This window comes from Bombina bombina, chromosome 11, assembly GCF_027579735.1.
Source record: "Bombina bombina isolate aBomBom1 chromosome 11, aBomBom1.pri, whole genome shotgun sequence".
Taxonomy (NCBI): Eukaryota; Metazoa; Chordata; class Amphibia; order Anura; family Bombinatoridae; genus Bombina; species Bombina bombina.
The window spans coordinates 179,184,592-179,198,964 of NC_069509.1; the positions used below are offsets into that span (position 1 = coordinate 179,184,592).

General features: G+C 40.2%; 1 protein-coding gene across 1 annotated transcript in view; it reads left to right on the forward strand.

Moving 5' to 3' along the window:
• The window catches only part of LOC128641740 (uncharacterized), a 383,379-nt gene that overhangs the window by 268,863 nt on the left and 100,143 nt on the right, over window positions 1-14,373 (forward strand). Inside the window, exons 54-55 of the mRNA XM_053694265.1 lie at window positions 2,885-3,022; window positions 9,584-9,746. Coding sequence (XP_053550240.1) covers window positions 2,885-3,022; window positions 9,584-9,746 — 301 coding nt within the window. The remainder of the gene's footprint in view (window positions 1-2,884; window positions 3,023-9,583; window positions 9,747-14,373) is intronic.

Below are 14,373 nucleotides of genomic sequence, written 5' to 3' on the forward strand. Positions count from 1 at the left end.
AATAAATAACTTCTCTACTTTTTAACCTTAAAGGGATATGAAACCAAACATTTTTCTTTTGTGATTCATACTGAGCACACCATTTCAAATTTACTTCTATTATCAAATTTGCTTTGTTCCTGTGACATTCTGTGTTGACGAGATACTTAGGTAGCATCTGTAGCACTACAGGGCAGGAAATAGTGCTGCCATTTAATGCTCTTGCTAATGTATAATATTGTGTGTTATAGAGATACCTAGGTAGCATCTGTAGCACTACATGACAGGTAATAGTGCTGTTATCTAGTGCTCTCGCTAATGTATAATATTGTGTGTTATAGAGATACCTAGGTAGTATCTGTAGCACTACATGACAGGTAATAGTGCTGTTATCTAGTGATCTTGCTAATGTATAATATTGTGTGTTATAGAGATACCTAGGTAGTATCTGTAGCACTACATGACAGGTAATAGTGCTGTTATCTAGTGCTCTTGCTAATGTATAATATTGTGTGTTATAGAGATACCTAGGTAGTATCTGTATCACTACATGACAGGTAATAGTGCTGTTATCTAGTGCTCTTGCTAATGTATAATATTGTGTTATAGAGATACCTAGGTAGTATCTGTAGCACTACATGATAGGTAATATTGCTGTTATCTAGTGATCTTGCTAATGTATAATATTGTGTATTATAGAGATACCTAGATAGCATCTGTAGCACTACATGACAGGTAATAGCGCTGTTATCTAGTGCTCTTGCTAATGTATAATATTGTGTTATAGAGATACCTAGGTAGTATCTGTAGCACTACATGACAGGTAATAGTGCTGTTATCTAGTGCTCTTGCTAATGTATAATATTGTGTGTTATAGAGATACCTAGGTAGTATCTGTAGCACTGCATGACAGGTAATAGTGATGTTATCTAGTGCTCTTGCTAATGTATAATATTGTGTGTTATAGACATACCTAGGTAGTATCTGTAGCACTACATGACAGGTAATAGTGCTGTTATCTAGTGCTCTTGCTAATGTATAATATTGTGTGTTATAGAGATACCTAGGTAGTATCAGTAGCACTACATGACAGGTAATAGTGCTGTTATCTAGTGCTCTTGCTAATGTATAATATTGTGTGTTATAGAGATACCTAGGTAGTATCTGTAGCACTACATGACAGGTAATAGTGCTGTTATCTAGTGCTCTTGCTAATGTATAATATTGTGTGTTATAGAGATACCTAGGTAGTATCTGTAGCACTACATGACAGGTAATAGTGCTGTTATCTAGTGCTCTTGCTAATGTATAATATTGTGTGTTATAGAGATACCTAGGTAGTATCTGTAACACTACATGACAGGTAATAGTGCTGTTATCTAGTGCTCTTGCTAATGTATAATATTGTGTGTTATAGAGATACCTAGGTAGTATCTGTAGCACTACATGACAGGTAATAGTGCTGTTATCTAGTGCTCTTGCTAATGTATAATATTGTGTGTTATAGAGATACCTAGGTAGTATCTGTAGCACTACACGACAGGTAATAGTGCTGTTATCTAGTGTTCTTGCTAATGTATAATATTGTGTTATAGAGATACCTAGGTAGTATCTGTAGCACTACATGACAGGTAATAGTGCTGTTATCTAGTGCTCTTGCTAATGTATAATACTGTGTGTTATAGAGATACCTAGGTAGCATTTGTAGCACTACATGACAGGTAATAGTGCTGTTATCTAGTGCTCTTGCTAATGTATAATATTGTGTGTTATAGAGATACCTAGGTAGTATCTGTAGCACTACATGACAGGTAATAGTGCTGTTATCTAGTGCTCTTGCTAATGTATAATATTGTGTGTTATAGAGATACCTAGGTAGCATCTGTAGCACTACATGACAGGTAATAGTGCTGTTATCTAGTGCTCTTGCTAATGTATAATATTGTGTGTTATAGAGATACCTAGGTAGTATCTGTAGCACTACATGACAGGTAATAGTGCTGTTATCTAGTGCTCTTGCTAATGTATAATATTGTGTGTTATAGAGATACCTAGGTAGCATCTGTAGCACTACATGACAGGTAATAGTGCTGTTATCTAGTGCTCTTGCTAATGGATAACACTCTTGCAAAACAGCTGTCATATAGTGCTCCAGACGTGTAGAAATAATTTAGAAAGTTGTTTAAAATTGTAAAATTGCATGTTCAATCTGAATCACAAAAAAGCTTTGGGTTTCATTTCCCTTTAATGTTGGGAATTGTGATTTTTTTTTTAATGATGTTGTTTTAATAAATGTAGCTCTTGTTTTTAGTGCCTTTCCTGTTCAATTCAGGGGACTATTATTTGAATGTGGTTACAGTTCAGAAAATAAAACTCCATTACATAATAAATTATTTATTATTTGTGTTGATGCATTAAAGGGACAATATTAAGCAACTTTCTAATTTACTCCTACTATCAACTTTTCTTTGTTCTCTTGCTATCTTTATTTAAAAATCAGAAATTTAAAGCTTAGGAGCAGGCCCATTTTAGGTTCAGCACCATGGATAGTGCTTGCTTATTGGTGGCTACATTTAGCAAACCAATAAGCAAGCATAACCCAGGTTCTTAACAAAAAATGGGCCAGCTCTTAAGCTTTACATTCCTGCTTTTTAAATAAAGATAGCAAAAGAACAAAGTACAATTGATAATAGGAGTAAATTAGAAAGTTGCATGCTCTATCTGAATCATTAAAGAAAAACATTGGGTTTAGTGTCCCTTTAAGTGATTTGAGATGAATTGATGTAAAACTACATAAATATTGTAAATGATCGTCATATTAACTGACCAGTCTTTCTTGTGTCTTGTTAAGTTTTCTGTTTACAAATAAAGAGAAATTAAAAAATAAAAATCTTTACACTTTCAGGTAAGTTACTCAGCTAATGAAGCTGGAGGAAATGTTTCCCTTGTACTGGATGAGAGAGAGATTTATGTATCTGCAAAGTTTAACAATACCGGAGCCAGTTACTTGAAGACTCTGCAGCTAAGGCACTCTATACAACAGGTTAGTACTTTCCTTTTACTGAAGAAAACTGGGCGCTTGCTATCACGTCTGCACACCACAACAGTACACTTAAAGGGACAGTCTAGTCAAAATTAAACTTTCATGATTCAGATAGAGCATTCAGTTTTAAACAACTCTCCAATTTACTTTTATAATCAAATTTGCTTTGTTCTCTTGGTATTATTTGCTGAAAACTAAACCTAGATAGGCTCATATGCTAATTTCTAAGCCCTTGAAGGCCGCCTCTTGTCTTGGTGCATTTTGACAGTTTTTCACAGCTAGACAATGCTAGTTCATGTGTGCCATATAGATAACATTTTGCTCACTCCCCTGGACTTATTTATGAGTCAGCACTGTATGGCTAAAATGCAAGTCTGTCAAAATAACTGAGATAAGGGGCAGTCTGCAGAGGCTTAGATACAAGGTAATCACAGAGGTAAAAAGTATATTAATATAACTGTGTTAGTTATGCAAAACTGGGGAATGGGTAATGAAGGGATTATCTATCATTTTAAACAATTATTTTACAATGCAGGTGTCTTTCCTTCACATCCCGAACCTACATAGGGTTATATTACAAGTGGTGCACTAACATTACCATGCGCACAATATTAAAACATTGTGAGCGCGTATTACAAGTTGAAAGTAAACACGACTGCACAAGCAAATACTAAATTTGTGAAGTAGCTGAACACATGAGCCAATGGCAAGAACTGTTTGTAGCCACCAATCATCAACTAGCACCCTGCACTGCATTGTTGCTCCTTAGTCTACCTAGGTATGCTCTTCAATAAAGGATATAAAGAGAACAAAACACATTTGATAATAGAAGTAAATTGGAAAGTTATTTGAAATGCCATTCTCTCTCTGAATTAAGAAAGTTTAACTTTGAATTTACTGTCCCATTAATATGGATAGCTTAGAGGGGAGATGTGAGAGCGGTGATATGATAGAAACCTTTATGCATATAATAAAGCTGAATATGAAAGACATAAAGACAAGACAGGTTGTCACGACTTCACTTTGGAGGGCAGTAGGTTAAGGAATACGTTGTAGAAGCAGTTCTTTACAGAAGGGGCAGTTGATTTATGGAATAGATTTCCGGTAGAGGTGGTAAGGCAATGGGGCCTATTTATCAAGTGTCTTGCGGACCTGATCCGACAGTGCGGATCATGTCCGCAAGACATCGCTGAATGTGGAGAGCAATACGCTCTCCATATTCAGCATTGCACCAGCAGCTCACAAGAGCTGCTGGTGCAACGCCGCCCCCTGCAGACTCGCGGCCAGGGAGGTGTCAATCAACCCAATCGTACTCGATCGGGTTGAATTCCGGCAATTCCTGTCCGTCTGCTCAGAGCAGGCGGACAGGGTTATGGAGCAGCGGTCTTTTTGACCGCTGCTCCCTAACTTGTGTCTCTGGCGAGTCTGAAGCCTGGCCAGAAACATGGGCCGGCGTCAAGCTCCATTCAGGAGAGAGTGTAATTGAGAACGCCTGACACATGCATTCGCTATTCTAAGAACTATTTACGCTTTCACTTCTGAAAGAAATATAGGCAGACTCTATTTGTGTCCTATTTCATGTCAAAATCTACGTTTCATGTTTGCCAAATATTCAACATTCATTTCTTCAAAGAAAAGGATAATTTGTCCATTTATCAAAAGTAACAATTATCAAATGGGACATTAGAATATTAATAAAGCAAATTTTCAATGTTGATTCTCATAGACATAAACATAATGCAGAGGGAATCTATATATGAATGTAATAAAGAAGGGGAATGTTCTTTAGATATATTCAAATAGCAGACCAAATATTAAGGAGAAAAAATTGTTCTTCAAATTTTATGTCGAAATTGCAACATTTGCTCAAAACCTAAACCTCAAATCTAGTCTGTTTGTGGCCCTTGGGGACACAGATCGGATGTGCTGTGAGTGTTGGCATTATGACAATTGCATATCTTTATTTAACCCATGGTTGACAGTGAGATATGTAACAAATTGTAATAGAAAATGTTTCTTACTTTCTCTGGCAGACAAAGGCTGCAGTTTGTACATTATATACAAACTGCTTAATCATTTGCCTGCACCACACAAGGAGAGTCAAGTGAGTCATGGCTTTCTGTGTAACGTGTTGGCTTACAGTGCAAACAGCTGGACTAGTGTAGCATACGCACAATTTGTTTGCACCCTCTGTGGACAAGAAGTCAGCCTATGTCTTTACAGAATTATAATGGAAAATTATTTAAATGAAGGGTCCCAAAAAATACTCAAATACTAGAGAAATGATTTATTTGCTATACTTATTTTTGTGTATACGTTATGTGTAGTTAGTAATGATGAACACTGATGTCCAAATTTATTTTGATTTGATCATCTTTATTAATGGTGTATTGAAATACAACTACATTTTAAATAGACACTAAACCCATTGCAGTGACATAGTCAGAACGTCTCAGTATGATGGTGCCTATAAGACCCCCCCCCGTGCCTGCACCGCACACCTATACCTCATGGTAGTTTTGTTCTTTTCTATTTCTGCAAGAGGTACAGCCAATCAGATTGTTTAGAAGCTGCATTTAAGTGAATGGCAGGTCCTGCTGCATTATCTAAAGGTTTAGTATCCCTGTATGCAATAAATCAACACGTTTTACAGTAAAAGTGCTAAATGAATATTAATCACTTAGGGCTTGTTTCCACTGAGCCGTAATTAGGTCAGAAGCAATATAGTTCACCAACTGCTTCCAATGGCCCGTTATAACTCAATTTCGGCAACCGGACTCCGGCTGCCGAAAACATTTTCGTGTCCCATAGAAAGTATCAGAAGCCGCTAATCTTTAAATAATACCAGGTTTCCAATGACCGTGCAAACCGTTAATACACTGTCGGAGGCTGCCGATACATTAACAAAAAGTACACCCTGCTCAACTAGGTGTAAAATAGGAAACACAAGCTTTTTGAGACCTTTTTCCCATTGAAATCGAACCCGCCTCCCAAAAATAAACCCAACACGTCAAAAACCCTATATCCGCCATCCCCCCCACATCTCAACTAACAATAAAAGTTAACCTCTAAACCGCTGTTCCCCAACATTGCAAATTACCTATTTAAACTATTAACCCCTAATCCGCCATTCCCCACATTGCAAAGCACCTATTTAAATGATTAACTCCTAATCCGCCATTCCCCCACATCGCTATCTACCTATTTAAACTATTAACCCCTAATCCCCCATTCCCCCTCATCACAATCTACCTATTTAAACTATTAACCCCTAATCCCCCATTCCCCCTCATCCTAATCCGCCATGCCCCCACAACGCAAATAACTAATCTAATCACTAAGCCCCCTAACCTAATACCCCCTAAATTAACCCCCATTACATAAAATAAAAAAATACTAAGTTACTATTAAAATAAAAAAATCCTAACATTACTTTAAAAATAAAGTCTAAAATTAAATTAAAATAAATAAATCTAAAATTACAAAAAATAAAAAAGTCTAAAATTACAGAAAAAAATAAACCAAATTATCAAAAAAATTTTTTTTTAAACCTAATCTAATACATCTATAAAAATAAAAAGCCCCCCCAAAATAAAAACACCCCCTAATCTAAGACTAAACTACCAATAGCCCTTAAAAGGGCCTTTTGTAGGGCTTTGCCCTAAAGCGATCAGCTCTTTTACCTAAAAATACAAATTAACCCCTAACAGTAAACCCCCCAAACCCCCCAAAATAAAAAAGCCTAAGACTAAAAAAACCTAAGCTACACATTGCCCATAAGGGGCATTTGTATGGGCATTGTCCTGAAATGGGCAATCAGCTCTTTTGCCCCATTACAATAAAAAATCCCTAATCTAAAAGATTTTTTTATTTTTTGGGTTTGGTTTTTCTAACCCCTGAAATAGGTACTCACAGTTCCTGAAGTCCGGCGGAGAAGGTCTTCTTCCAGGCGCTGAAGGTCTTCTTCCAGGCGGCAACATCTTTATCCAGCACGGGAATCACTCCTATCTTCATCCAGGGCGAAGGGGGCTCAGAGCGTAGGAGGCCGTGGAGCAAGAATGCCGGCCGAGGAGAAATCCAGTTCAAATCAGCCAATAGGATTTCAGTAGCTCTCATCCTATTGGCTGATTTGAATATTTCAGCAAATTGGAATGCAAGGTACCCCAAATAAAATGGGTACCTTGCATTCAATCTTCAGTGTGCGGCGGTAACCGCATGAAGAGGATCCTCCATGCTGGATTTTCTCCGCTGCCTTTGCCCTGGATGAAGATAGGAGAGGTCCCCGTGCTGGATGAAGATGTTGCCACCTGGAAGAAAACCTTCAGCGCCTGGATGAAGACCTTCTCCGCCGGACTTCAGGAACTGTGAGTACCTATTAAGGGGTTAGACTTTTTTATTTTTTGGGGTGGGTTTTTCTTTTAGATTAGGGATTTTTTTATTGTAATGAGCGCAAAAGAGCTGATTGCCCTTTTTAGGGCAATGCCCATACAAATGCCCCTTTAGGGGCAATGGGTATCTTAGGTTTTTTTAGTCTTAATTTTTTTTATTTTGGGGGGTTTGGTGGGTTGGGGGGTTTACTGTTAGGGGTTAATTTATATTTTAAGGTAAAAGAGCTTATCGCTTTAGGGCAATGCCCTACAAAAGGCAGTTTAAAGGACTATTGGTAGTTTAGTCTTAGATTAGGTGTTGATTTTTTTTGGGGGGGGGCTTTTTATTTTTATAGGGGTATTAGATTAGGTTTAATTTTTTTATTTTTGATAATTTGGTTTATTTTTTCCTTTGATTTTAGACTTTTATTTTTTTGTAATTTTAGATTTATTTATTTTAATTTTATCTTAGTTTTTTTAAAGTAGGATTTTTTATTTTATTGTAACTTAGTATTTTTTTACTTTATGTAATGGGGGTTAAGTTAGGGGGTGTTAGGTTAGGGGGCTTAGTGATTAGATTAGTTATTTGCGTTGTGGGGGGATGGCGGATTAAGTGTTAATAGTTTAAATAGGTAGATTGCGTTGTGGGGGGATGGCGGATTAGGGGTTAATAATTTAAATAGGTAGATTGTGATGTGGGGGAATGGCGGTTTAGAGGTTAATAACTTTTATTGTTAGTAGTGATGTGAGGGGGATGGCGGATTAGGGGTTAATAGTTTAAATAGGTACTTTGCGTTTTGGGGGGGCGGTTTAGGGGTAAATAACTTTAATAGATACTTTGCAATATGGGGGTTGATGGATAAATATACATGCCGCAATTGTATGTGGCGCCGTACAGGAGATCGAGTGTAAGTGTAGTGTAAGGTCTGGTTACCATAGTAACCTATTAATTTTCAAGAAATCCGGCATCGGGTGGAAGCGTTAACACAACAATAACTTACAACTACACGAAAAGGGCAACTGCACGCAATGCGCTATCCTTTTCAATGGAAACCTGGTACTAAAATGGAGCCGTAAATTACTTTTAGCTGCCGGCAACTTCGGTAGCTTACAGCTCCATTTTTAACGGCTCAATGGAAACTTGCTCTTAGTTTGCACAAAGACTGCTTTAAACCATTTGCACAAACACATTAGAGCAACTTCTGTTTGCACATGTGTCCCTTTAAAGGGACATTTAACACTAAACAAATCATTGCTTGAATGTTGTATTCAGAGCAAAGATTAGCCTGAGAATAATTTTGAACATGTATTTTTAAAAATGATATTAGTTGTTTAAATATTAATTGAAAAAACTAAGGGTTGAGTTTTATGTCCATAAAGCAGTGGGTGCCCCATATTTTAACTTAGGTTACCTTTTCTGCTGAGGCCAATTAGGAATGGCTATAAATAACTTACTAAAATGTGCAACCAATGACTGTGTAGGATAGAGCTACGAGGCATATTTAAGAAATGTCTTGCGGACCTGATCCGACAGTGCGGATCAGGTCCGCAAGACATCGCTGAATGCGGAGAGTAATACGCTCTCCGCATTTAACATTGCACCAGCAGCTCACAAGAGCTGCTGGTGCAACGCCTCCCCCTGCAGACTCGGGGCCAATGGACCGCCAGCAGGGGGTGTCAATCAACCCGATCGTACTCGATCGGGTTGAATTGTTGCGATTCCTGTCCGCCTGCTCAGAGCAGGCGGACAGGGTTATGGAGCAGCGGTCTTTGTGACCGCTGCTTCATAACTGCTGTTTCTGGCGAGTCTGAAGACTCGCAAGAAACGCGGGCCGTCAAGCTCCTTTCGGAGCTTGATAGATCGGCCCCCAAGTCTGCACTTCCTTGTTTAACACGAATTGGAAAGTCCACAATATTCAGAATAATTAAATTACAGGAAAGGAGAACAAAATAAATAATGAGAGTATATTGCAAAGTTGTTTTACTACATATAATTAAACAATTTATATTAATATATTGATGTGTTTAATGTCCCTTTAAGTAAATCAGAAAACAAAGTGTGTAGCACCGTGTATATCATCTTCTCAGATTGTCTGTTGGGATGCACTGAGCAAGGACTAAAGAAAAAGTCTAATACAGAGGTCTTGTAAAATACAGCTGTTGTGATCTTCTGTTTAATTCTTTCTTCTTCCAGTTAAAAAACCTCCCGGCACAGATTGTGATAAAGACAGTTTATGAAAAAATCAACAAGACGCGCAGACTGAATCATATAACATTGTGGGGAAGAAAAGAATTAACACTGGTTGGATCCTACACAGGGCAGTTCCCCAAATTATCTGGTAGTCATGAAATTAGTGGTAAGTGCGCTATTACTGTATTGTTCATATGGTTCTAATGGTCAAAACTAAGAAATAGCATTAAATGGGACATCAAAGTAACAATTAAACTTTCATGATTCAGATAGAGTAGGAATTTAAGCAACTTTCTAATTTACTCCTAGTATCAATTTTCTTTGTTCTCTCTATTCCTGCTTTATTTAAAAAGCAGGAATGTAAAGCTTAGGAGCTGGTCCATTTTAGATTTAGCACCCTTGATATTGCTTGCTTATTGGTGGCTACATTTTAGACACCAATCAGCAGGAGCTACCAAGGTACAAAACCAAAAACGGGCCGGCTCCTAAGCTTTACATTCCTGATTTTTAAATAAAGATACCAAGAGAACGAAGAAAAAATTATAATAGGAGTAAATTAGAAAGTTGCTTAAAATTACTGCTCTACCTAAATCATGAAATAAAAAATTGGGTTTAGTATCCCTTTAACTTTAACCCCTTAACGACCAGCGCCATATTCTGTACGCCGCTGGTCGTTATGCCCTTAAGGACCAGCGACGTACCCTGTACGTTTCTGCAGTCCTGGGCTTCTCTCTGCCGAAATCTCGCTCAAAATAGCGAGATTGCGCTATTTCTGCATGCCCCACGAGGGCACTGCAGAAATAGATTTTCAGAGTTATCGATGCAGAGAGGGCCACTTTGTGGCCCTCTCTGCATCGCACAGCGGTGGTGCCGATCGTTGGTGGGTGGGAGTGTAATGAGGGAGGCGGATGGGTGGCCCATCATGGGAAGTGGGCGGGAGTGGGTGGGACCACTACGCCACACAACACATTAGGGGGAAAAAAAAGTGCTGGTTACACCGGGAAGTGAGGGGAAGGAGGGAGGAAGGGCATTGAGGGGGATCCTATGTGGGATCCATTGAGGGAAAGAGATTTGGGAGGGGGAGGGTGGTAGGGTAATGAGGCAAGCAGCTACACTACAGAAAAAAAGGGTATTTTTTAAAATTATTTTTTAAATTGCCCAATTTGCTGCAAACTACTGGCAGACAGCTGCCAGTACCTAAGATGGCAGCAAATAGGTAGAAGGGGGAGGGTTAGAGAGCTGTTTGGTGGGGATTAGGGTAAAAGGGGAAAATACACTGCAGAAAACCAAAAATAAATAAATAAAAGCAGCCTTTTATTTAGCACTGGCAGACTTTCTGCCAGTACTTAAGATGGGGGTGACCTTTGGGAGGGGGAGGGAAGAGAACTGTTTTAGAGGGGTCAGGGAGGGATCGGGGGCTGGATGTGTCAGGTGGGAGGCTGATCTCTACACTAAAGCTAAAATTAGTCCTACAAGCTCCCTAATTAACCCCTTTACTGCCGTGCATAACACAAGTGTGGTGTGCAGCGGAATTTAGCAGCCTTCTAATTACCAAAAAGCAATGCCAAAGCCATATATGTCTGCTATTTCTGAACAAAGGGGATCCCAGCATTTACAACCATTTGTGCCATAATTGCACAAGCTGTTTGTAAATAATTTCAGTGAGAAACCTAAATTGTGAAAAAGTTAACAATATTTTTTTATTTGGTCGCATTTGGCGGTCAAATGGTGGCATGAAATATACCAAAATGGGCCTAGATCAATACTTTGGGTTGTCTAAAAAAAATAAAAAAATATAGGTTTGGTAGGTAAATATAAAAAAGGCTCTATTTCTGTTTAAATGTAATGATGGCAAAAATGCTAAAAAAATGAAATTATGCTTACCTGAGTCCACAGCTGCATTCATTACTTTTGGGAATTAAGAACCTGGCCACCAGGAGGAGGCAAAGACACCCCAGCCAAAGGCTTAAATACATCCCCCACTTCCCTCATCATTCTGCCAAGGGAACAAGGAACAGTAGGAGAAATATCAGGGTGAAACAGGGTGCCAGAAGAACAAAAAACTAAATATGGCCGCCTCACAAACAAAACACGGGCGGGGAGCTGTGAACACTTCCCGTCAGAAGAAAATGATCAGGTAAGCATAATTTCAGTTTTTCTTCTTAAACGGGAAGAGTCCACAGCTGCATTTATTACTTTTGGGAAAACAATACCCAAGCTATAGAGGACACTGAATGCAACAAAAGGGCGGGTAAAGACGGCGGCCCCTTCGAAGGGCACCACAGCCTGAAAAAAACCCAGAACCCTACAAAAAAAACTATAACACGTAGAACAAGAGGTTTAAAATCTGAAAGGATGCAGAGAAAAAGCTATCTCATGAAACACCTAGCCACCTCTGAGCAAGAACTCGTGAACTCCAGCCTCAAGACAGCAAAGATGACCCTAAGCCAACATGGGAGACCATCCCACCGAAAAAGCCAAAAAATTATTGACAACAACTCTCGTCTAGGAAACATTTAGAAAAACATCCAACACCATCAGCATATGCAACCAGTGGAGGGATGAACACCGTGACCCCCCACCAAGGCCAGAACGAGCATAGAGAACTGCCACAACAGAAGTCAAACTTCAAACCTCCAGCTACTAGGCAGGGAGATAACCCTCAAGCTACTTAGACCTGCATCAACTGGAAGCACATGGTTAAAACTCAACAGAGCAACCAGATCCCCAACCCCCTTCCGAGGTAACGGACCCAGTCCAAAAATTTGGCGATTTCCGAGTACAAAGAATACAAAAGTCTCCAAACCATACCTCAGAAGAAAAAGGGGAAGGGGCCCCAAGGAAGACAACTCTGACCAATATTTAAGTTAGCTTGTCAGGACAGCGTGCTCGGGATCCAGAACCCCTACACCACTCCCTTCCCAAGAAGGACCACTCCCAAGCAAGGGAGATAGGGCACTGAACTACAGCGCTCCAGTACCAGAACCCAGCCTCATGACCTCTTGCACGCAAGGAGGGCAGAACCCCTCAGAAAACGAGAAGAGAGAGCTATGAGGCCTCCTGGGATACAACACTGCAAGACCCCCCCGAAGGAGGGTAAACGTAAAGGACTACTGTTCCAGCCAAAGCTTGGCGAAGAGCGAAGAAATGGTAAAAAACATTGATAAGATACCGACAGCTCAGTTGAAAGTAACAACCATGAGCTCAAATCATGGTGCAGTAGCTGCCGCTGACAACAACCGTAAGATCTCATCTGAGAGACAGCAAAACTAGCCCTCAGACAGATACCAAATCGTCCCTGAAGGAGCAATCGGAGGTTGTAGAACCCAAAGGCTCCAAACCGAATTTAAAACAGAATGCCGGGAGAAACAAAAGGGAAGACCCCATACCCCTGCGCTCCCATAGGAGAACGTGCAACATACTAAAGGAGAAAGTTCCAAACACAGATGACCCGATCACCCAAGAAAGGAACAAGTAGCCCCAGCAACCTACGAAAGGTGCCTGAGACTAGCCAGAAATTAGACATCCAGAAGATACGAAGAGAGAAAACAAAATCACTATCCATTTGGTACCCCCAACACCTAGAGGTCATCCAACCTCCAAACCCAAACCCAATGGGAATGGAGAAAACTTTGGATCCAAGGACAAAGGGCCTCTCTGGAGCCCCCTAAAGTGGAACACATGTCAAACCCCTAAACTTGAGTTTGATAATCAGACATGTTACCACTAGGCCACCGTAGAGGCCCACTTAATAGTAGAAACAAGAGGTAGACCAAAGCAGCCCTCCATCTTCTAAAATGGAGGCAACAAGTAAACATGAACACTTATCACAGTCAACAAACCAGCACCCGACACAGTAACCCATACACCGGCACCACGTCGGTGACATGAACCGTAAGGAACAGCATCTGGCACAAGAACACTCCAAAACTGTCCAAGGGCCAAGGAAAATCGAGGCCCCCTGAAGGGATCGATAACATAAACTATAAACATAACTATGCATTATATATTACTGCTCAACTTCCGAGGAAGCGCCCACGCGACCACAAAATCGCAAGTATCAGTTCCAGAGAAGAAACTTTCCCAAAACGGAAACTATAACAAACATGAGCTTCGTAAAACAAATTAAACACATCCTAACTGGATCAAATAAAATAAAGGCCGCACCCGTGAGTGAACGCCCAAGGAGAATGGGTATGCCAACGGGACCAGCCGATTAGAGGCCCTAATCTCCTAAGCTCAGAACTGGAACAGATACTTAAAAGAAAAGAAAAACGGCAATGTGAAGGAGATTGACTTCATCCCCATACGTCTAACCCAGTTTGCACTACGGCACAGAAGACTAAGGATCCCCCGGCCCAGTAGGACCGGAATCCTCCAGCACCCCCACACATGCCTTAATAGTACACAAAGGCGTGCCAGACAAAATGTTCCCTCGCAGAGGCCATTGCTTCACCAAAGGGTCGAACTGACTCAGGCGATCCCACGCTCTACGGACCCTGGTTAACAGAACACGGACAGTATCTTAGAAATACTTCTCTTGGGAGATATAAATGCACCAGCGCCATAGATATGGCCATGTGGAACCTAGCCGTAACCTCTGGTGGAAACAAGCCACCTTCTGGAGAAGGAGTAATGGCCCTAGGGACACCTGCTTGCGTAGCGAAAGAAAATTCTGGGGCACGCGCCTCACTGGACATGGAATCCTCAGGGGCGGATGGCCAACGCACTCTACCCTCCCATCTTCGGGGGAAGAGAGCACTCTATCACATCATCGCTACTGACATGGACTT